At 47.1% G+C, this 23,343-nt stretch overlaps 1 protein-coding gene across 3 annotated transcripts in view; it reads left to right on the forward strand.

Annotated features, from left to right (window-relative positions):
- The first annotated feature begins 3,320 nt into the window (after positions 1 to 3,320).
- slc16a2 (solute carrier family 16 member 2) overlaps positions 3,321 to 23,343 on the forward strand; it is a 133,151-nt gene continuing 113,128 nt past the window's right edge. For all 3 annotated transcript variants that reach the window (XR_009650828.1, XM_060901206.1, XM_060901207.1), the window contains exons 1-2: positions 3,321 to 3,364; positions 21,924 to 22,619. Coding sequence is in view for 2 of the 3 variants with exons in the window: in XM_060901206.1 (XP_060757189.1) it covers positions 22,289 to 22,619 (331 nt within the window). In the remaining variant the exon portion in view is untranslated. The remainder of the gene's footprint in view (positions 3,365 to 21,923; positions 22,620 to 23,343) is intronic.

Below are 23,343 nucleotides of genomic sequence, written 5' to 3' on the forward strand. Positions count from 1 at the left end.
AATCGTTGTGTCTCCAACAAGTCGCAGGCTGTCGCAGCCCAGTGAGATACTGGCTGAAGAACTCGCACTTCCTGTCTCACGGAAACCGACTTGAGAAGGGTTCGTGAAGGCTTTGCTGCTATTTTGAGAGAAATTCTGTCGCACAAATTTTTTGAACATGCTCAAAATTTCAGCGACGAAGGAGCAACAATTTGCAAGTCATGCGAGGAAATTGAGAAGCACCGCGAATGATTCAAGACACTTTTGAAACTCTCTCACGAATGACATTTGCAAGCTATCGCAGCCTAACTTAATACCTCCTCGGGCTTTAGTTATTCTTGACTTTTCTACTGATTGAACACTTTGGTGCTTGGATGCATCAGTGTCATAACCGGGAAAGCAGGCTGTGATTTCCACCACTGTAACAGTCCCTTTGGGGTTCCTGGATCCCATGTTGAAAACCACTGATGTATGGGTAGTATCTCACTGGTCTGCGACAGCCTGCGACTAGTTGGAGACACAACAATTGCGATAAAATATGCGAATTGGCGACAATTTTCACTTGGAATCACACTGAATTGATCATCGCATATTTTATCACGGGCGGCACGGTGGTGTCGTGGTTAGCGCTGTCGCCTCACAGCAAGAAGGTCCGGGTTCGAGCCCTGTGGCCGGCGAGGGCCTTTCTGTGCAGAGTCTGCATGTTCTCCCCGTGTCCGCGTGGGTTTCCTCCGGGTGCTCCGGTTTCCCCCACAGTCCAAAGACATGCAGGTTAGGTTAACTGGTGACTCTAAATTGACCGTAGGTGTGAATGTGAGTGTGAATGGTTGTCTGTGTCTATGTGTCAGCCCTGTGATGACCTGGCGACTTGTCCAGGGTGTACCCCGCCTTTCGCCCGTAGTCAGCTGGGATAGGCTCCAGCTTGCCTGCGACCCTGTAGAACAGGATAAAGCGGCTAGAGATAATGAGATGAGATGAATGATATTTTATCGCAATCGTTGTGTCTCCAACTAGTCGCAGGCTGTCGCAGCTCAGTGAGATACTGGCTGAAGAACTCGCACTTCCTGTCTCACGGAAACCGACTTGAGAAGGGTTCGCGAAGGCTTTGCTGCTATTTTGAGAGAAATTCTGTCGCACGAATTTTTTGAACATGCTCAAAATTTCAGCGACGAAGGAGCGACACTTTGCGAGTCATGCGAGGAAATTGAGAAGCGCCGCGAATGTTTCAAGACACTTTTGAAACTCTCTCGCGAATGACGCTCGCAAGCTATCGCAGCCTAGCTTAATACCTTCTCGGGCTTTAGTTATTCCTGACTTTTCTACTGATTGAACACAGGTCTGGATTGACTTTGGTGCTTGTATGCGTCAGTGTCATAACCGGGAAAGCAGGCTCCATCACTTACACCACTGTAACAGTCCCTTTGGGGTTCCTGGATCCCACGTTGAAAACCACTGATGTATGGGTAGTATCTCACTGGTCTGCGACAGCCTGCGACTAGTTGGAGACACAACAATTGCGATAAAATATGCGAATTGGCGACAATTTTCACTTGGAATCACACTGAATTGATCATCGCATATTTTATCGCAATCGTTGTGTCTCCAACTAGTCGCAGACTGTCGCAGCCCAGTGAGATACTGGCTGAAGAACTTGCACTTCCTGTCTCACGGAAACCGACTTGAGAAGGGTTCGCGAAGGCTTTGCTGCTATTTTGAGAGAAATTCTGTCGCACTAATTTTTTGAACATGCTCAAAATTTCAGCGACGAAGGAGCGACACTTTGCGAGTCATGCGAGGAAATTGAGAAGTGCCGCGAATGTTTCAAGACACTTTTGAAACTCTCTCGCGAATGACGTTCGCAAGCTATCGCAGCCTAGCTTAATACCTCCTCGGGCTTTAGTTATTCCTGACTTTTCTACTGATTGAACACAGGTCTGGATTGACTTTGGTGCTTGGATGTGTCAGTGTCATAACTGAGAAAGCAGGCTGTGATTTCCACCACTGTAACAGTCCCTTTGGGGTTCCTGGATCCCATGTTGAAAAGCACTGATGTATGGGTAGTATCTCACTGGTCTGCGACAGCCTGCAACTCGTTGGAGACACAACAATTACGATAAAATATGCGAATTAGCGACAATTTTCACTTGGAATCACACTGAATTGATCATCGCATATTTTATCGCGGGCGGCACGGTGGTGTAGTGGTTAGCGCTGTCGCCTCACAGCAAGAAGGTCTGGGTTCGAGCCCCGTGGCCGGCGAGGGCCTTTCTGTGCGGAGTTTGCATGTTCTCCCCGTGTCCGCATGGGTTTCCTCCGGGTGCTCCGGTTTCCCCCACAGTCCAAAGACATGCAGGTTAGGTTAACTGGTGACTCTAAATTGACCGTAGGTGTGAATGTGAGTGTGAATGGTTGTCTGTGTCTATGTGTCAGCCCTGTGATGACCTGGCGACTTGTCCAGGGTGTACCCCGCCTTTCGCCCGTAGTCAGCTGGGATAGGCTCCAGCTTGCCTGCGACCCTGTAGAACAGGATAAAGCGGCTAGAGATAATGAGATGAGATGAATGATATTTTATCGCAATCGTTGTGTCTCCAACTAGTCGCAGGCTGTCGCAGCCAAGTAAGATACTGGCTGAAGAACTCGCACTTCCTGTCTCACGGAAACCGACTTGAGAAGGGTTCGCGAAGGCTTTGCTGCTATTTTGAGAGAAATTCTGTCGCACGAATTTTTTGCACATGCTCAAAATTTCAGCGACGAAGGAGCGACACTTTGCGAGTCATGTGAGGAAATTGAGAAGCGCCGCGAATGTGTCAAGACACTTTTGAAACTCTCTCACGAATGACGCTCGCAAGCTGTCGCAGCCTAGCTTAATACCTCCTCGGGCTTTAGTTATTCCTGACTTTTCTACTGATTGAACACTTTGGTGCTTGGATGCGTCAGTGTCATAACCGGGAAAGCAGGCTGGATTTCCACCACTGTAACAGTCCCTTTGGGGTTCCTGTTGAAAAGCACTGATGTAAGCTGTCCTCCTGCTGAGTGTGGTACAGGATGTACACCTTGCTGGATGGGTGCGTCCCAAACCAGACAATCCCTTCTGATCTGGTGTCCAAATAAATACCAAATCACGACTATGGAAACAGGTATGATATGAGTGCATTAACTAAAATTCCTACTCCAGCTGAGAATTTTTGGATGGATGGCCAAGGTCGGTTGAATTCTGAGACAGAATTTGGTGGAGTAGTTTGCGGTTTGAGACGCGCCCGGGGAATATCCTGCCTTGACTCCACTAAAACACTGAGATTCCTCGCTGCAGACATTTGGCTCATCTCGGACTGAGGATATGAAGAGGAAAATAATGCCTTTGAATGATTCTGTCACTCATGTAAAGGTACTCTGTCGATTTATAAACATGCACTAACCTACATCCGGTCATGACAAGAAGAACAAACTGAATTACACAAAGAAGGCAGCTAGAGCAGGGTCGGGTTGTAGACTAGCTCTTGTTGCTAAAGAGTCGGCAGTAAACCGGGACTCGATCAGTCTGAGGTTTTAGTTTCCTTTTCGTCGCGGTCGCACTGAACAACCGTCGCTGTCTCGAGCACGCGCTGCCCTGCGCGCTCCCTGAACCACCGCTGATTGCGTCATTCGCTGATCCAGGGGTGTGTCTCAAATCGACAACCTCATCTCATCTCATCTCATTCACTACGTTCAGACCGCAACCTGAAACGACCCATATCCGATTTGTTGTGAAATCCGATTTTTTTGTTAGGCCGTTCACAAATATATGAGACTTGTATGCGATCTCCAATATGAACGGAAAACGACCCAAAAGTGTCCCGCATGCGCAAATTGACACGCAATAAGCACATCGTGTGCTGTGTGTGAGTGAGTGAGAGTGTCTCTGTGTGAGAGGTTGTGTGTGTGTGTGTGTGTGTGTGTGTGTGTGTGAATGAGATGCCGCTTTTCCACTACAAACGGGGCTGAGCCGTGCCGTGCTGAGTCGGGCTGAGCGGGGCTGTTGGAGTTGCATTTCGACTACAACCGCGCTGAACCGTGGTGGGTGGACACATTGGGTGGAGTTAGCGAAAGTGGGTGGACATCAGGTGATGTCGTTAAGCAGCGCAAACAGTGACATCAGTGAGCTTTTAAGCGGTAGTCTCACGACCCGGATAGTAAACAATAAACATGGAGGACATGGAGTCGTTAGTGTTGCTGGTCTTGGTGCTGTGGCTTGTTGTCACCGACAGCGCGGACAGATACTGGCAAGAGCGTATAGATGAGGCGAGGCGCATAAGGCTTCAGAAATTCTCGTAATTCTTCTCCTTCCGGGTTTGCGGTGCGGGTGCGCGCTCGCGGGGCGTGTGTGGGCATGTGAGGACACTCCTCCTCACCAATCAGTGCACAGGGGAGTGTCTGCTCACGCCCCCAGCCTCACTCGGCTCGGTTTGGCTCGCTTCAGCCCTACTCCAAAATGGTGCGAGTTTTAGGGGCTAAGCAGGGCTGAAGCGAGCTGAGTCGTGCTGTTTTTTGGTAGTCGAAACGCGAGCCGTGTCGGGCTGAAGTGAGCTGAAACGAGCTGAAGTGAGCTGAAAAAGGGTAGTGGAAAAGGGCCAAGAGTGTCTCTGCGTGAGAGAGAGAGAGGGTGTGTGTGTGTGTGTGTGTGTGTGTGAGAGAGAGAGAGTGTCTCTGTGTGAGAGAGAGAGAGAGAGAGGGTGTGTGTGTGTGAGAGAGAGAGTGTCTCTGTGTGAGAGAGAGGGTGTGTGTGTGAGTGAGTGGGGCCGTGGCAGCAACCTCCGTTGAAAGATTGATTGATTGATTGATTGATTGATTGATTGATTGAAGTGCGCATGCTCTCTACATAAACACTGTCTTTTGCAGACATCCCAAGTCTCCCAGAAGTTCCGGGAGTCTCCCGCATATTGATAGCGGCTCCCTGATGCCCGCAAATTGGAGAATATCTCCCGGAATCCAGAGCAAGTGAGCAAGCGCGTGCACGCGAAACATTAATGTCTGCATCGCGCATATGACGGAGTGCGCGTCGGAGTGCGAGAGAGACTGTGTGTGTGCCTGTTCATGTAGCGCATTATGTCATTGTTGTTGTTTTCCACCAAAGAGGCGGGATTAGGCAACGCAGAATAGTGACGTTTGTCTCTTGTTGATGACGTGTAGGTCGCATGAATGCGACCTGTCCGGTCAGACTGCAGTCGCATGTGAAAATAACGGATATGAATCGGAATTAGGACCACATATCCAAACGGCCTGGGTCGCATGTGAAAAAATCGGATCTGTGTCGTTCAGATTGTCAATAACAAATCGGATACAGGTCGCATATGGGCAAAAAAATCGGATATGGGTCGTTTCAGGGTGCAGTCTGAACGTAGTCATTATCTCCAGCCGCTTTATCCGCGTGTTCTGATAGACTACGTTCAGACTGCACCCCGAAACGACCCATATTCAATTTTTTTTCCCATATGCTACCTGTATCCGATTTGTTATTGACAATCTGAACGACACAGATCCGATTTTTTTCACATGCGACCCAGGCTTGCACTACGTTCAGACTGCAACCTGAAACGACCCATATCCTATTTGTTGTGAAATCCGATTTTTTTGTTAGGCCGTTCACATTACCAATTATATGAGACTTGTATGCGATCTCCAATATGAACGGAAAACGACCCAAAAGTGTCCCGCATGCGCAAATTGACACGTACAGTAATAAGCACATCTACGTAATACGCAAACAAAAAAAAGCGCACTCTTCAAGTTCAATGATTTATTTTTTTTGTTTGTTTGTTTAATTATCTGGTTAGTGTTAAAGTGTGAGGTCTCGTGTGTGTTTTTGTTTCTGATCTGAAATGAAACCGTGTAGCCTGGTAACGAGGGTTGACTCCTAAATGTCTCTCTAATTTCTATACAAGTGCACTACATGCTACTAGGAAGTAATGGATTTTTAAACTCTATATAGTGCACTCGAGCTTCAGTAGGCAGTCATTTGGGATACGGCCGCTGTATTACCAAACTCTTAATTCAGGCTTAATAATTTGCACATATTTATTTCATCATATTAATAAACTTTTTCTACATTTTTATAAATATTTATTTAGATTGTTTATAGCCAGCTGAATTCTGCAACTTCTCTCAGCGCTGGCTCAAGGTGCAGAAACACCAGTGCAGTTTGCTATGGAGATGAGGCGAGACCTGGCGATGTGGTTTTTGTGGCGGCGGCGGAACTCACACAATAATCTGATTAATGTGGGCAGCAGACTAATGAGACCGAAGGTGTCAAATTACTGGAAATTTCCAGAACAATCTTATAATCTTGTAATACAGGATGGTTTAAGTTATAAATCAGTTATAGAAACTGTTTTATTTAATCAGGCTAACAGATCAACATCCAGGTCCCTACCAAATCCACCATTAGCTTGATCAGTTCTATAAAAGTCTATTTAAATTCTGAAAACTGTACAAATGTTGTTGTTTTCCACCAAAGAGGCAGGATTAGCCAACGCAGAATAGTGACGTTTGTCTCTTGTTGATGACGTGTAGGTTGCATGAATGCGACCTGTCCAGTCAGACTGCAGTCGCATGTGAAAATAACGGATATGCATCGGAATTAGGACCACATATCCAAGCGGCCTGGGTCGCATGTGAAAAAATCGGATCTGTGTCGTTCAGATTGTCAATAACAAATCGGATACAGGTCGCATATGGGCAAAAAAATCGGATATGGGTCGTTTCAGGGTGCAGTCTGAACGTAGTCTTGGATATGTGGTCCTAATTCCAATGCATATCCGTTATTTTCACATGCGACTGCAGTCTGACCGGACAGGTCGCATTCATGCGACCTACACGTCATCAACAAGAGACAAACGTCACTATTCTGCGTTGGCTAATCCCGCCTCTTTGGTGGAAAATAACAACATTTGTACAGTTTTCAGAATTTAAATAGACTTTTATAGAATTGATCAAGCTAATGGTGGATTTGGTAGGGACCTGGATGTTGATCTGTTAGCCTGATTAAATAAAACAGTTTCTATAACTGATTTATAACTTAAACCATCCTGTATTACAAGATTATAAGATTGTTCTGGAAATTTCCAGTAATTTGACACCTTCGGTCTCATTAGTCTGCTGCCCACATTAATCAGATTATTGTGTGAGTTCCGCCGCCGCCACAAAAACCACATCGCCAGGTCTCGCCTCATCTCCATGCTTTACTTGCAAACTTGAAGAGTGCGCTTTTTTTTTTGTTTACGTATTACGTAGATGTGCTTATTACGTGTCAATTTGCGCATGCGGGACACTTTTGGGTCGTTTTCCGTTCATATTGGAGATCGCATACAAGTCTCATATAATTGGTAATGTGAACGGCCTAACAAAAAAAATCGGATTTCACAACAAATCGGATATGGGTCGTTTCAGGTTGCAGTCTGGACGTAGTGATAAACTGTCCTACACGTCAATGCGTCCTACAAAGCCACGCTGTGCATGCGCAGAGCACGAAACGTCATTTCTTGGCATTTGAACAGATTTTTGTCCTACCGTACATCAACTATAAACCAGGGGTCGGCAACCTTTTTGCCATGTAATAATAATAATAATAATAATAATAAGTTAAATTTATATAGCGCCTTTCAAGAAACCCAAGGACGCTTTACAATTATAGACAAAGAAAAAAAAATAAATAATAAAAATAATAAATAATAATAAAAAATAAAAAGTAAAAAGTCCACCGAGTAGGGGTCAGGATGTAATTCCAGTGGTGTAGCAGCCACAGTCCCACCAAAAGGCGCACGAAAACGAGTCCCACATCTCCAGCACCGCCGCCGTGACGCCGTCAGCAACATCGCTCGAACGCCATGCCATGGATCCACAAAGCGAGCACAGAAGCACCGCCACGCAGAGCGCTGGCGTGTCCCAAACCGCCTGCACAGCCGCTGCGACGCCACCGAGCAACATCGCTCGGAACATCACGCCAAGCATTAAAGCGCAGAGCGCTGGACAACCACGATGTAAAATGAGCAACGAGCTCACTGCAGTCCATAGCTGGGAACGCAGGCATCATCCACAGTGAACCAAGGCCTGGAGGGAACCGACGCCCAAAACTGGGTCTGGAGCTACACCACAACCGGCGGACAAAACACTCAAACAAACATCAAACTACACAAACACACAGAAAAAAATAAATAAATAAATAAATGAAAATAGAAAAAGAAAGAAAATAAAATTAAAAAAGCTCTGGTGAGAAGCGGCAGCCAGAACGCGCACGACGTACTCTCAACCGGAAACGAAAAAAGTGCCAATTAGAAATTTTCTTGTTAGTTAGTGTGCCATTCAAATAGGTGTTGTTAACTGTGTGTAATTAGACGCCACACATTTTAGACGGATATGGATATTTAATGCATTGAGCAAATGTAAAACACCATTGCACTTGTTTTATGCCATTAACCTCACACACAAGGTTTAAGAACCCCCCCCCCCCCCCCCCCCCATTGGATAACAACATTGCAAGCAGCTTATACAAATTCACAAAATAACATCCAAAATCTTTCAGTAGGTAACAGGCCCAAGTTATTCACAATAAAGACGTAGCAGCCTAATGGAAATGGAACTGATGAATAATAAAACTACAGAAAAAAATTAAATAATGAGTGTCAGAGAACATTGACAAATAGCCTACATAAAGCGGCTGAACAATAAACTGCAAATTTGAAGTAGCCTTGTTACAAAATAAATGTTTTGCCCATCAGTCAGTGTGATCCCTGGCCCTGCTTCCCCTTACTTAGCTCCGAGATGTGGGGATGGTACAGTAATTGGTCACTTTGAGTTGGGCGCATGCTTCCGAATGGCCCGTTATCAGACGACTTCCGGAGGGGCAAAGTACATTCTTCATGTGCGAAAATATCTGTTCACACAGATATGTTGATCCGAACACTGACAATAAAGCCAGTGCGATATTGCGAAGACAGTTGAACTTTTCGGGTAAAGATGCCCAGCAGGGTTCATTGGCTTTAAACAGCAGAGCTCCTCTCTCAGTCACATTACAATATCTTGCCATCACTGCCAAACGTGCCACATCATTCACATCTACGCTTTCGTCAAGCGCAATGCTAAATACCGCTGCATCTTTTATGCCAGTTGTTTGCTGCACCCTTACGTTTTCTGCCATTTCACCAATTCGTCGCTCAACAGTTCTGGCTGATACGGGCATGTCTTTTATTCTTGATTTTATTGTCTCTTTATTTGGCAGCCCCTCAAAATGACTATCCGAGCTGGAGAGAAAAGCCTCCTTAAAGGAACAGTCCACCGTACTTCCATAATGAAATATGCTCTTATCTGAATTGAGACGAGCTGCTCCGTACCTGTCCGAGCTTTGCGCGACCTCCCAGTCAGTCAGACGCAGTCAGACGCGCTGTCACTCCTGTTAGCAATGTAGCTAGGCTCAGTATGGCCAATGGTATTTTTTGGGGCTGTAGTTAGATGCGACCAAACTCTTCCGCGTTTTTCCTGTTTACATAGGTTTATATGACCAGTGACATGAAACAAGTTCAGTTACACAAATTGAAACGTAGCGATTTTCTATGCTATGGAAAGTCCGCACTATAATGACAGGCGTACTAACACCTTCTGCGCACTTCGGCAGCGCATTGATATGGAGCTCAGATATCAATGCGCTGCCGAAGCGCGCAGAAGGTGTTAGTACGCCTGTCATTATAGTGCGGACTTTCCATAGCATAGAAAATCGCTACGTTTCAATTTGTGTAACTGAACTTGTTTCATGTCACTGGTCATATAAACCTATGTAAACAGGAAAAACGCGGAAAAGTTTGGTCGCATCTAACTACAGCCCCAAAAAATACCATTGGCCATACTGAGCCTAGCTACATTGCTAACAGGAGTGACAGCGCGTCTGACTGCGTCTGACTGACTGGGAGGTCGCGCAAAGCTCGGACAAGTACGGAGCAGCTCGTCTCAATTCAGATAAGAGCATATTTCATTATGGAAGTACGGTGGACTGTTCCTTTAATGTATTCACCGTCTGTGAATGGCTTTCCATGTTTAGCTATGTGGTGAGAAATTATATAGCTAGCTTCAGTGGCATTGTTTTTAGCTGAGGCAAAGACTTTTAAAGTGTGGGCTTGCTTCCCATATCCGCACACTGCGCGTGAGATTGATTCGTCCCTATCTGCCTGATCTTTGAAAGTCTTTTCATGCTTTGCCTCGAAATGACGTTTAACACTGGATGTTCGACACACAACAGTTTCAAAACACAACGTGCACACAGCACGGTCCCTCTGAGAAACGAACCCATATTCTTTGGTCCACAAGGAGAGGAAAGCCCGAACTGTCGGCTTCTTTGCCATCTTAGCGCAACTGCTGCATCAAGTGGGCCCATCTCGTGAGAAATATGGGGAGGGGAAAGTGTTGCCAGATTGGGCGGTTTTAAGTGCATTTTGGCGGGCTTTGAATATATTTTGGGCTGGAAAATGTCAGCAGTATCTGGCAACACTGGGAGGGGGGCGCTATATTGTTGTGTAGTCATGCTAAAAGAGCAGGCTCGCCATGCAACAGCCAATGACAGTTCAAGATGACGTTTGAACGTTTTAAATGTGTTGAATAATTAGGTTTGTGTATCATCGTCAGTGTGCCACTGGAAATTGCTTGGCATGCCAGTTGTGGCACGCGTGCCTAGGGTTGCCGACCCCTGCTATAAACGGTGCGGAATAAACGGTGCAGGTTAACGGCGTGCATTCAATCTTTACTACTTAATCTAACATAATGCTGATTTCTAACCATTGCATGAGTCTTGCAATACATCTGAAATATCTCCCCTTCACGATCTTCCACCAAAGCACTTCAACTTCTGACCTATCTGATCAGCTGTTGTAGTCGCCCTACACCCTACTCATCCTTCAAAGCCCCACTGCGCACGCGCACAACACATTTGAATATGGTCATTTGAATAGTCAGAACGTCCTACTTACTGTCGAAGCATATTCTGACGTGGTCATACGAGCTGTCAGAAGGTCCTGCGGCGTCATTTGAATTGTAAGAACGTCCTACACTCATATTTTAATGTAGAAGCATATTCTGAAGGGGTCTTTTGAATTGTCAGAACATCCTACATTCATTTATTAATGTAGAAGCATATTCTGATGGGGTCATGTGAGTTGTGAGAACGTCCTGCGGCGTCATTTGAATTGTAATAACGTCCTACACTCATTTTAATAGAGCAAATGGTACTTGTGAATAGTGACAGAAAAAAAACAACTATTAATTCTACAACCCCGATTCCAAAAAAGTTGGGACAAAGTACAAATTGTAAATAAAAACAGAATGCAATGATGTGGAAGTTTCAAAATTCCATATTTTATTCAGAATAGAACATAGATGACATATCAAATGTTTAAACTGAGAAAATGTATCATTTAAAGAGAAAAATTAGGTGATTTTAGATTTCATGACAACAACACATCTCAAAAAAGTTGGGACAAGGCCATGTTTACCACTGTGAGACATCCCCTTTTCTCTTTACAACAGTCTGTAAACGTCTGGGGACTGAGGAGACAAGTTGCTCAAGTTTAGGGATAGGAATGTTAACCCATTTTTGTCTAATGTAGGATTCTAGTTGCTCAACTGTCTTAGGTCTTTTTTGTCGTATCTTCCGTTTTATGATGCGCCAAATGTTTTCTATGGGTGAAAGATCTGGACTGCAGGCTGGACAGTTCAGTACCCGGACCCTTCTTCTACGCAGCCATGATGCTGTAATTGATGCAGTATGTGGTTTGGCATTGTCATGTTGGAAAATGCAAGGTCTTCCCTGAAAGAGACGTCGTCTGGACGGGAGCATATGTTGCTCTAGAACCTGGATATACCTTTCAGTATTGATGGTGTCTTTCCAGATGTGTAAGCTGCCCATGCCACACGCACTAATGCAACCCCATACCATCAGAGATGCAGGCTTCTGAACTGAGCGCTGATGACAACTTGGGTCTGTTAGGGTTTTGCTGGGATTCGAACCTGGTTCGTTGGTGTGATAATCCAGCAAACCCCCACTAGGCCACCAGGGGGATGACTCAAATGCAGAGGCGTGAGGCAGAAGTAGAAAAAGAATCAAAAGGTTTATTTAAACTATATACACTATATACAGGGCAAAACAAAAGACAAAAAAAAACCAAAGTGTATAATCCAAAAGAAAAGCAAAGTGCAAAAATTCAAAAGCTAAGAAGATCAAAAAACACAGTACAAAGGAAACTGGAGATAAACATAACAGCACAAAGACTCCGTGACAAGAGGACTGAACTCAGGGGTATAAATAGACAAACTAATTAAGGACACAGGTGAAGATAATTAGGCAATTAACACAAACACAAAACACAGGAACAGTGGCGGCCTCTAGAGGCCAAAATAAACACGACATGAAAAGGAAATAACAGCGGCCTCTAGAGGCCAAAACAGTCCTAGTCCTAACAGGACCCCCCCCTCTAGGAGCGTCTCCTGACGTTCCCAGGGCGATCCGGATGGGCCGAATGGAAGTCCTGACATAGTTCTTTATCAAGGACATCCCGAGCAGGAACCCAGCAGCGCTCCTCAGGACCATAGCCCTCCCAGTCCACCAGATATTGCAACCCGCCATGGACCCGGCGGGAGTCAAGCAGGCGATTCACAGTGAACACAGTCTGCCCCTGGAAGATGCGGGGGGGTGGGGGGTTCCTAGGGGCAGGGGCATACGTAGACGTCAGTACGGGCCGTAACAGGGAAACATGGAAAGTGGGGTTGATCCTCAGAGTCCGGGGCAACTGGAGCCGGTAGGAGACAGGGTTCACCCTGCGCACCACCTTGAAGGGGCCAATGTAGCGAGGAGCAAGCTTGCGGTTCTCCACCCGCAGTGGAAGGTCCTTAGTGGACAGCCAAACACGCTGCCCAGGGCGGAAAGCGTGTGCAGGTCTTCTATGGCGGTTGGCCTGAGTCTGGTTGGTTCTGGAGGTCTGTATGAGGGTCTTCCTGACCTTGCTCCAGGTCTTGCGACACCGTCTCACATATTGGTTGACCGAGGGCACCCCCGCGTCCTCCTCCTGGTCCGGGAACAGAGGTGGCTGGAACCCGAATTGGCACTGGAATGGCGACAGCTTGGTGGCCGATGACTGCAGGGTGTTGTGGGCGTACTCCGCCCATGGCAGCCAGGTGCTCCACGATGTCGGGTTATCCATAGCCAGGCCTCGCAGGGTGGTTTCCAGGTCCTGGTTGAGCCTCTCCGTCTGACCATTGGACTGTGGGTGAAACCCAGAGGAGAGGCTGGCAGTGGCTCCGATGACCTTGCAGAACCCGTGCCACACTCGGGAGGAGAACTGGGGCCCTCGGTCTGAGACGATGTCCTGTGGAAGACCAAAGACTCGGAAGACATGATTAAACAAAAGTTTCGCAGTTTCAAGAGCAGAGGGGAGTTTGCACAGTGGTATGAAGCGGCAGGCCTTGGAGAATCTGTCAACTAAGACCAAAATGACCGTGTTACCTTGTGACTCAGGGAGACCCGTGATAAAGTCGACTGCCACGTGGGACCAGGGACGCCGGGGAATGGTCAGAGGATGCAGGAGACCCTGGGGACGCTGTCGTGGGTTCTTGGTTCTGGTGCAAACCTCACAGGACAGGACAAATGACCTTACTTCCTTCTCCATGTTAGGCCACCAGAAGCGTCTTTTCAGGAAGTCCAGGGTCCTCCGAGCTCCCGGGTGGGCGGTGAGAGGGGAAGAGTGACCCCACTGGAGAACCTTGGCCCGGGCTTGATGTGGGACGTACAAGAGGCCTGGTGGCCCCGTCCCAGGACCGGGGTCCTGGCGTTGGGCTCGTCGGACAGCCTCCTCAATACCCCAGCGGACAGGGGCCACAATCCGGGACACAGGGATAATAGGCCCGACTTCATTCTCCCTGTTAGTGGCAGAGAACAGTCTGGACAGTGCGTCAGGTTTGGTGTTCTTGGAGCCGGGGCGGTATGAGAGGGTGAAGTCAAACCGACTGAAAAACAGGGCCCACCTAGCCTGTCGAGGGTTCAGTCTCTTGGCTTGCTGGAGGTACTCCAGGTTCTTGTGGTCAGTCCAAACCAGGAATGGATGTTGTGCTCCCTCCAGCCAGTGCCTCCACTCCTCAAGGGCCAGTTTGACCGCTAGCAGTTCTCGATCCCCCACATCGTACCGGGACTCAGCAGGACTCAGGCGGTGGGAGAAGTAAGCGCAGGGGTGCAGCTTTCCTTCCGAACGTTGAGAGAGCACCGCGCCGACACCACTGTCCGAGGCGTCCACCTCCACGATGAATGGTTGGGAGGTGTCCGGGAGAACCAGAATGGGTGCCGTGCAGAAGCGGTCCTTGAGGTCTTTGAACGCCTTTTCTGCCTGAGGAGACCAGCCATAAGATCCACCTGTCCCATTGGTGAGGTCTGACATGGGTGCTGCCACAGAACTGAAGTCCCTGATGAACTTGCGGTAGAAGTTAGCGAATCCTAAGAACCGCTGAACCTCCTTAACGGACTTGGGAGTAGGCCAATCCCGGACGGCCAGGGTCTTGGCAGGGTCCATTTGGAGTTGGCCTGTCCGTACAATAAATCCCAGAAAGGAGACCTCGGGAACATGAAATTCGCATTTCTGGGCCTTGGCGAACAGATTGTTCTGTAGCAGCCTCTGGAGAACCTGGCGGACATGGTGGCGGTGCTCCTGCACGGTCTTGGAAAAGATAAGGATGTCGTCGAGGTAGACAAAAACGTATAGGTTAATCATGTCCCTTAAGACGTCGTTGATTAGGGCCTGAAAAACAGCTGGTGCGTTGGTGAGTCCGAAGGGCATCACCTGGTATTCGTAGTGCCCAGACGGGGTGTTAAAGGCAGTCTTCCACTCGTCTCCCTGTCGGATACGGATGAGGTGGTATGCGTTCCGTAGGTCCAACTTGGTGAAGACGGTGGCGCCTTGGAGCAGGTCGAAAGCTGTGGACATCAGCGGAAGGGGATATCGGTTGCGCACAGTGATCTTATTCAGGCCCCTGTAATCAATACATGGTCGGAGCCCCCCATCCTTCTTGCCGACAAAGAAGAAGCCGGCTCCAGCAGGTGAGGTGGAGGGTCGAATGAACCCAGAGACCAGGGCGTCTTTGAGGTATTCCTCCATGGCCTTGCGTTCTGGCTGAGAGAGGGAAAACAGTCTGCCACGAGGAGGGGTAGTCCCAGGGAGCAAGTCGATGGCACAGTCGTAGGCCCGGTGCGGAGGAAGAACGGCGGCCCTGCTCTTGCTGAATACCTCCTTGAGATCCCAGTACTCTGTGGGAACTTGAGATAACTCGGTGAGATCAGGGGGCTCGGCAGGAGACACAGGAGAGCTAGAGAGCAGACAAGAGGCATGGCATGCAGGGCCCCATTCCACAACCTGGCTTGTTACCCAGTCTATGCGAGGGTTGTGGCGAGTAAGCCAAGGAAGGCCTAGAATAACTGGGAACTCAGGTGAAGGAATCAGGTGCAGGAAGGCTGGGTTCGCGAGGTGAAGAAGGCAGCATTGCAGGAGGCACTGGAGCAGGAGTGGGAGCTGGATCAGGAGCAGGAACTGGAGATGCAGGCAGAGATGTCAGCTGTGCCAGGGTTTTCCCAATTTGCTGAAGCAGTTCCTCGTGGCGAGCGAGGGCCTCACGTTGGCTGGTGAGTGTACGTCCATGAGCGTCCATGGTCGCTCCGAAGCGTGTCAAAGCTGCCATAATTCCCTGAAGGTTGGCCGGGTAGACAGTTGAAGCAGCCTCTGCTGAGTCGGTCATGACGGAGTCTTTCTGTTAGGGTTTTGCTGGGATTCGAACCTGGTTCGTTGGTGTGATAATCCAGCAAACCCCCACTAGGCCACCAGGGGGATGACTCAAATGCAGAGGCGTGAGGCAGAAGTAGAAAAAGAATCAAAAGGTTTATTTAAACTATATACACTATATACAGGGCAAAACAAAAGACAAAAAAAAACCAAAGTGTATAATCCAAAAGAAAAGCAAAGTGCAAAAATTCAAAAGCTAAGAAGATCAAAAAACACAGTACAAAGGAAACTGGAGATAAACATAACAGCACAAAGACTCCGTGACAAGAGGACTGAACTCAGGGGTATAAATAGACAAACTAATTAAGGACACAGGTGAAGATAATTAGGCAATTAACACAAACACAAAACACAGGAACAGTGGCGGCCTCTAGAGGCCAAAATAAACACGACATGAAAAGGAAATAACAGCGGCCTCTAGAGGCCAAAACAGTCCTAGTCCTAACAGGGTCGTCCTTCTCTTTAGTCCGAATGACACGGTGTCCCTGATTTCCTTAAAGAATTTCAAATTTTGATTCGTCTGACCACAGAACAGTTTTCCACTTTGCCACAGTCCATTTTAAATGACCCTTGGCCCAGAGAAGACGTCAGCGCTTCTGGATCACGTTTAGATGTGGCTTCTTCTTTGAACTAATAGAGTTTTAGCTGGCAACAGCGGATGGCACGGTGAATTGTGTTCACAGATAATGTTCTCTGGAAATATTCCTGAGCCCATTTTGTGATTTCCAATACAGAAGCATGCCTGTATGTGATGCAGTGCCGTCTAAGGGCCCGAAGATCACGGGCACCCAGTATGGTTTTCCGGCCTTGACCCTTACGCACAGAGATTCTTCCAGATTCTCTGAATCTTTTGATGATATTATGCACTGTAGATGATGATATGTTCAAACTCTTTGAAATTTTACACTGGTGAACTCCTTTCTGATATTGCTCCACTATTTGTCGGCGCAGAATTAGAGGGATTGGTGATCCTCTTCCCATCTTTACTTCTGAGAGCCGCTGCCACTCCAAGATGCTCTTTTTATACCCAGTCATGTTAATGACCTATTGCCAATTGACCTAATGAGTTGCAGTTTGGTCCTCCAGCTGTTCCTTTTTTGTACCTTTAACTTTTCCAGCCTCTTATTGCCCCTGTCCCAACTTTTTTGAGATGTGTTGCTGTCATGAAATTTCAAATGAGCCAATATTTGGCATGAAATTTCAAAATGTCTCACTTTCGACATTTGATATGTTGTCTATGTTCTATTGTGAATACAATATAAGTTTTTGAGATTTGTAAATCATTGCATTCCGTTTTTATTTACAATTTGTACTTTGTCCCAACTTTTTTGGAATCGGGGTTGTACACAGCAAAATCCCCAGTGTTGAATTAACACCCAGAGTATTGATTTAACACCCAACTGTGTTTATATAGGTCCAATTGGACACAAATTAACTCTGAAAGTGTTAATTCAACACTGAGGAATTTGCTGTGTACATATTCTGACAGGGTCAACTGAAGAGTCAGAGCGTCCTAGATTCATATGAATTCTGACAGGGTTGGTGGACGATGTATCAGTGTAGAAGCATGTTCTTTGCAGAGGGAAAAACCGCGAACTATGACTGAAAGTTAAAGTTGAATCACACTGTAGGATTTCCTGCAATGTAGGACCGCTCGACAGACATGTCTGACATCCCCTCCTACCGTAGGATGCTTCGCGGATGTAGGACCGTTTATCAGAACTAGGGATGTTAACCGATGACCGTTTGACCGGTGGTTGACCGAATCAACGTCAACCGGTTAATTTTTTTTTGGTTGTTGGTTAAAAAAAAAAATCAATCGTTTTGAAGCTGCCGATTTTGGAGCGGAGAACCTGGAATTCTGTGTTGTAAACGCTTGGGGCATGCCATGCGGTGTAGGGACGACAGCTGACAAATCAGAAACACCCATTCAGTCATGTCCCACCCTCCTGCCCCAGTTGAAGACAGCTGACAAATCAGAAACACCCATTCAGTCATGTCCCGCCCTCCCGCCCCAGTTGAAGACAGCTGACAAATCAGAAACACCCATTCAGTCATGTCCCGCCCTCCCGCCCCAGTTGAAGACAGCTGACAAATCAGAAACACCCATTCAGTCATGTCCCGCCCTCCCGCCCCAGTTGAAAACAGCTGCCACTCGGCGAGAGAAAAGTGTAGACACAGGCTTTTTAGCTTACAAATTACTATTCTGTTTTTTTTTTAATTATAGAAGGCACATGGAGTTTAGTCCTGCCTTGGCCAGTGCATTCTGAAAGTATGTTTCGGTCTGTAGCCAACAATGCATGTTATTGCAGATCATATCTCTCCACACAAACTAAAGGCGCAGATGCTGACTTTTTCACGGCTGAATCGTGCAGATCCGATTTTTTTTAAGGGGGGGCGTTGGAGTGTCTGAATAATTTCATCAGAGTAAATTCTGTATTAAAATTACTACATAAGCAAATGCCGTTGAAATTATTCAGACACTCCGATGCCGGAGCACCTGGAGGAAACCCAAAGGGAGAACATGCAAACTCCGCACAGAAATCGGCCACGGGGCTCGAACCCAGGACCTTCTTGCTGTGAGGCGACAGCGCTAACCACTACACCACTGGCACTCAAACATGTCTCCCTCCAAGTTGGAGCCTCTGACACATAGGTGTTAAAATATCACTGTTTTCACAAATATATCTGAGTCATGACTTTTTTTTTTTTCCAAGCAAGGTGGATGATCAAGGTGGATATTTAGGGACTGTTGAGCTTGATTAGGGCGGCATGGTGGTGTAGTGGTTAGCGCTGTCGCCTCACAGCAAGAAGGTCCGGGTTCGAGCCCCGTGGAGTTTGCATGTTCTCCCCGTGTCCGCGTGGGTTTCCTCCGGTTTCCCCGACAGTCCAAAGACATGCAGGTTAGGTTAACTGGTGACTCTAAATTGAGCGTAGGTGTGAATGTGAGTGTGAATGGTTGTCTGTGTCTATGTGTCAGCCCTGTGATGACCTGGCGACTTGTCCAGGGTGTACCCCGCCTTTCGCCCGTAGTCAGCTGGGATAGGCTCCAGCTTGCCTGCGACCCTGTAGAACAGGATAAAGCGGCTAGAGATAATGAGATGAGATGAGAACTTGCCTTCACGCTTACGGTGCTCAAACTTGTCTCCCTCCGAGCGACTTGCAGAGAGGGAGAATCTCCCTCTTTGCAATTTCCCAAGTTGGAGCCTCTGAATATCGACAAATCAAAAACTCTTGAATTGTATAAATTTCAAATGGTTTGCAATTAATTGGGATCCACTGTTTTTATCGTTTCAACCGCGCATCATACCCTCGTCCAATTGAAAAGGTCGTTCATGCACTTTTCTCCCGCATGAGAAGTTTGAAAAGTTGGCAAGTCTGTAAAAGGTGAGAAGAGTGTATACTGTGTAGCACCATAGTTAATAGAGGGAGGTGGACTAACTCTTTGTTCAACATTATGACATGCCACGTGACATTTACCGTGCACACGAACCCTGTTTTGCGATCTAAAAGACTATGCATGCAATGTATTTTTACAGTTTATTGAGAATATTCGAAGAATTTTGGTTTAAAATCAACGTTTTCAAACCACAACATGATCGTGCTTCGATTCCGTGTTTGTTTACATTTCGCAACAAGAGTAAAGGATCAGGGAGGCCATGGAGATCCGTAAGCGAAGCCCGAGGACCATCAACCGGGATGAGGGAGCATACATGCTCTCCCATACCTGGAGTGCCATCTTGCAGGGGATGAACAGACAGTAGAAGGCGTGACCGACCTGTCAAACCAGACAGGAAGGCCACGCCTTCGGAAACATCAGCTGATAAAAGATGCGTCACCAACAACATCCGGTGACACTCTGAGGAAGACGATAGTCGTACATCGAAACATGTCAGGTAAACAAACCTAAAAACTAGATGTCTGATAAAAAAAGAAAAAAACTAACGAAGAGTAAAGTAGCGTGAAGCTCACTGAAAATATTATGAGCAAAAATTGAATAACGCTGTACGTACTTTAAAAACTACTGGGATAATAAAAGATCCCAAAACATCGAGTATGAATATTTTATCTCTTGAAATCGAAGTAAAAAAAAATCAAATCTCAGACTTTTTTTTTTTTTACAATTTTAGGATTGTTTAACTTTATACTCAGTTTCGAAGTGTTGAAGCTCACCTCCACGAGATGCCAAATTGTCCCTATTTCTCAGATCGCTTGATTTGAAAGATTCTGGCTTTTGTTACTATTCTTCTTAAAGAAATAACAACCAGGAAATCTGGGGCAAAGATTTTTTTTTGATAAGCCTTCAGTATTTGGTTTTGATTGCTGTATCGTAAAACGATAGGTACAACCCTGATTCCAAAAAAGTTGGGACAAAGTACAAATTGTAAATAAAAACGGAATGCAATGATGTGGAAGTTTCAAAATTCCACGTTTTATTCAGAATAGAACATAGATGACATATCAAATGTTTAAACTGAGAAAATGTATCATTTAAAGAGAAAAATTAGGTGATTTTAAATTTCATGACAACACCACATCTCAAAAAAGTTGGGACAAGGCCATGTTTACCACTGTGAGACATCCCCTTTTCTCTTTACAACAGTCTGTAAACGTCTGGGGACTGAGGAGACAAGTTGCTCAAGTTTAAGGATAGGAATGTTAACCCATTCTTGTCTAATGTAGGATTCTAGTTGCTCAACTGTCTTAGGTCTTTTTTGTCGTATCTTCCGTTTTATGATGCGCCAAATGTTTTCTATGGGTGAAAGATCTGGACTGCAGGCTGGCCAGTTCAGTACCCGGACCCTTCTTCTACGCAGCCATGATGCTGTAATTGATGCAGTATGTGGTTTGGCATTGTCATGTTGGAAAATGCAAGGTCTTCCCTGAAAGAGACGTCGTCTGGACGGGAGCATATGTTGCTCTAGAACCTGGATATACCTTTCAGCATTGATGGTGTCTTTCCAGATGTGTAAGCTGCCCATGCCACACGCACTAATGCAACCCCATACCATCAGAGATGCAGGCTTCTGAACTGAGCGCCGATAACAACTCAGGTCGTCCTTCTCCTCTTTAGTCCGAATGACACGGCGTCCCTGATTTCCATAAAGAACTTCAAATTTTGATTCGTCTGACCACAGAACAGTTTTCCACTTTGCCACGGTCCATTTTAAATGAGCCTCGGCCCAGAGAAGACGTCAGCGCTTCTGGATCACGTTTAGATACGGCTTCTTCTTTGAACTATAGAGTTTTAACTGGCAACAGCGGATGGCACGATGAATTGTGTTCACAGATAATGTTCTCTGGAAATATTCCTGAGCCCATTTTGTGATTTCCAATACAGAAGCATGCCTGTATATGATGTAGTGCCGTCTAAGGGCCCGAAGATCATGGGCACCCAGTATGGTTTTCCGGCCTTGACCCTTACGCACAGAGATTCTTCCAGATTCTCTGAATCTTTTGATGATATTATGCACTGTAGATGATGATATGTTCAAACTCTTTGCAATTTTACACCGTCGAACTCCTTTCTGATATCGCTCCACTATTTGTCGGCGCAGAATTAGGGGGATTGGTGATCCTCTTCCCATCTTTACTTCCGTGAGCCGCTGCCACTCCAAGATGCTCTTTTTATACCCAGTCATGTTAATGACCTATTGCCAATTGACCTAATGAGTTGCAATTTGGTCCTCCAGCTGTTCCTTTTTTGTACCTTTAACTTTTCCAGCCTCTTATTGCCCCTGTCCCAACTTTTTTGAGATGTGTTGCTGTCATGAAATTTCAAAATGTCTCACTTTTGACATTTGATATGTTGTCTATGTTCTATTGTGAATACAGTATCGCCCTGTATGTTTGTTTGGCCGGTGTGCACGGTCGTGGTCACGTGACGGTACAGTTCAACCTCTAATATGAAACGACAGGACGGTCCTTTGAAGTTTGCCGGGTTTCCTCACCATCTCCTGTATTCACTGTGGTAGCACGCGGTGTCGGTTTGAGACGCACCCCGGATGAACAGAAAGCGCGGCGGGAGGGAGGGAGGAGGGGAAGCTCTCTGAAACCACATCCCGGTTTGGTGGATTTTATTATTTATTTCTGTTTCTTTGCTTTTTTTTTTAGGAAGGTGAGGGAGAGGCGGGGAAATCCAGACTGAGAGAGAGAGAGAGAGAGAGAGAGAGAGAGAAAGCTGTTGAATGGAGGCGGGGCTGAGAGTTTATAACGGAACCCCGGTGTGTGCTGCAGCTCGAGCGGAGCGCGCGCGAGAAAAGCAGCTCATGAGGCGCGAGCTCGGGGCTTTTTGTTCAGCGCGAGCGCTTTGTCTGCGGGAGTTGAGCGCGCGCACCCCATGATGTCACCTTTCTGAGCGATTGAAGTCGCCTGATTTAAACACTTTTGGAACACTTTGCTGCGCGCGGAGCTCTTTCACATTTCATGCAGTCAGGACTTTGAAGGACTCTGGTGTGGATGCGCGCGCGCATGCATGCATGATGCATCCGGCAAACAGCAGCTGCATCACCGACAGCGGTGACGGGACGCTCGAGCCTGGGGCGTCGGGGTCAGTGGAGCGCGCTTCCGGGACGCACGAGCTTCCCTCCGAGGCGGAAGAAGAGCAGGTGCGCAGGGATGACGCTGCCAGTCCAGGGCAGTTTGTGCCACCGGAAGGAGGATACGGCTGGCTCGTGGCGTTCGCCGCTACCTGGTGCAACGGCTCCATCTTCGGCATCCAGAACTCATTCGGGATTCTGCACGTGATGCTCGCGCAGGAGCACGAGCACCCCGACGACCCCGATGAAAAGGCGTCCCAGTTTAAAGTCGGTGAGTGAGATTGGGGCTTTTGTAGCGCGCGCACTCACTCACTCACTCAGTGGCAGATCTCATCTCATCTCATCTCATCTCATCTCATTATCTCGAGCCGCTTTATCCTTCTACAGGGTCGCAGGCAAGCTGGAGCCTATCCCAGCTGACTACGGGCGAAAGGCGGGGTACACCCTGGACAAGTCGCCAGGTCATCACAGGGCTGACACATAGACACAGACAACCATTCACACTCACATTCACACCTACGCTCAATTTAGAGTCACCAGTTAACCTAACCTGCATGTCTTTGGACTGTCGGGGAAACCGGAGCACCCGGAGGAAACCCACGCGGACACGGGGAGAACATGCAAACTCCGCACAGAAAGGCCCTCGCCGGCCCCGGGGCTCGAACCCGGACCTTCTTGCTGTGAGGCGACAGCGCTATCCTGGACCAATTGAGTGTTTTTTTTCGATGAAAGTAAAGGCCCGGTCCCACTGCACTTACGGATGCAAAGAGGATGTAAAACGTAAAAAAATCTTTGCCATCCGTTGGAAAACGCTATGCATCCGTTGTGTACTCATTGCATACGTGCTTCATACGCTCTATCCATCGAGCATCCGTCCACTGTGATTTCATCCGCGCAAAAAGTTTTGAGCTGCACAAAACTTTTAGAACGGATGAACTTTCCGCCGTGTACGATGTAAATCCGCGACATATACGAGCAACAAACGTTCTATGTCC

Source organism: Neoarius graeffei, chromosome 20, assembly GCF_027579695.1.
Source record: "Neoarius graeffei isolate fNeoGra1 chromosome 20, fNeoGra1.pri, whole genome shotgun sequence".
NCBI lineage: Eukaryota > Metazoa > Chordata > Actinopteri > Siluriformes > Ariidae > Neoarius > Neoarius graeffei.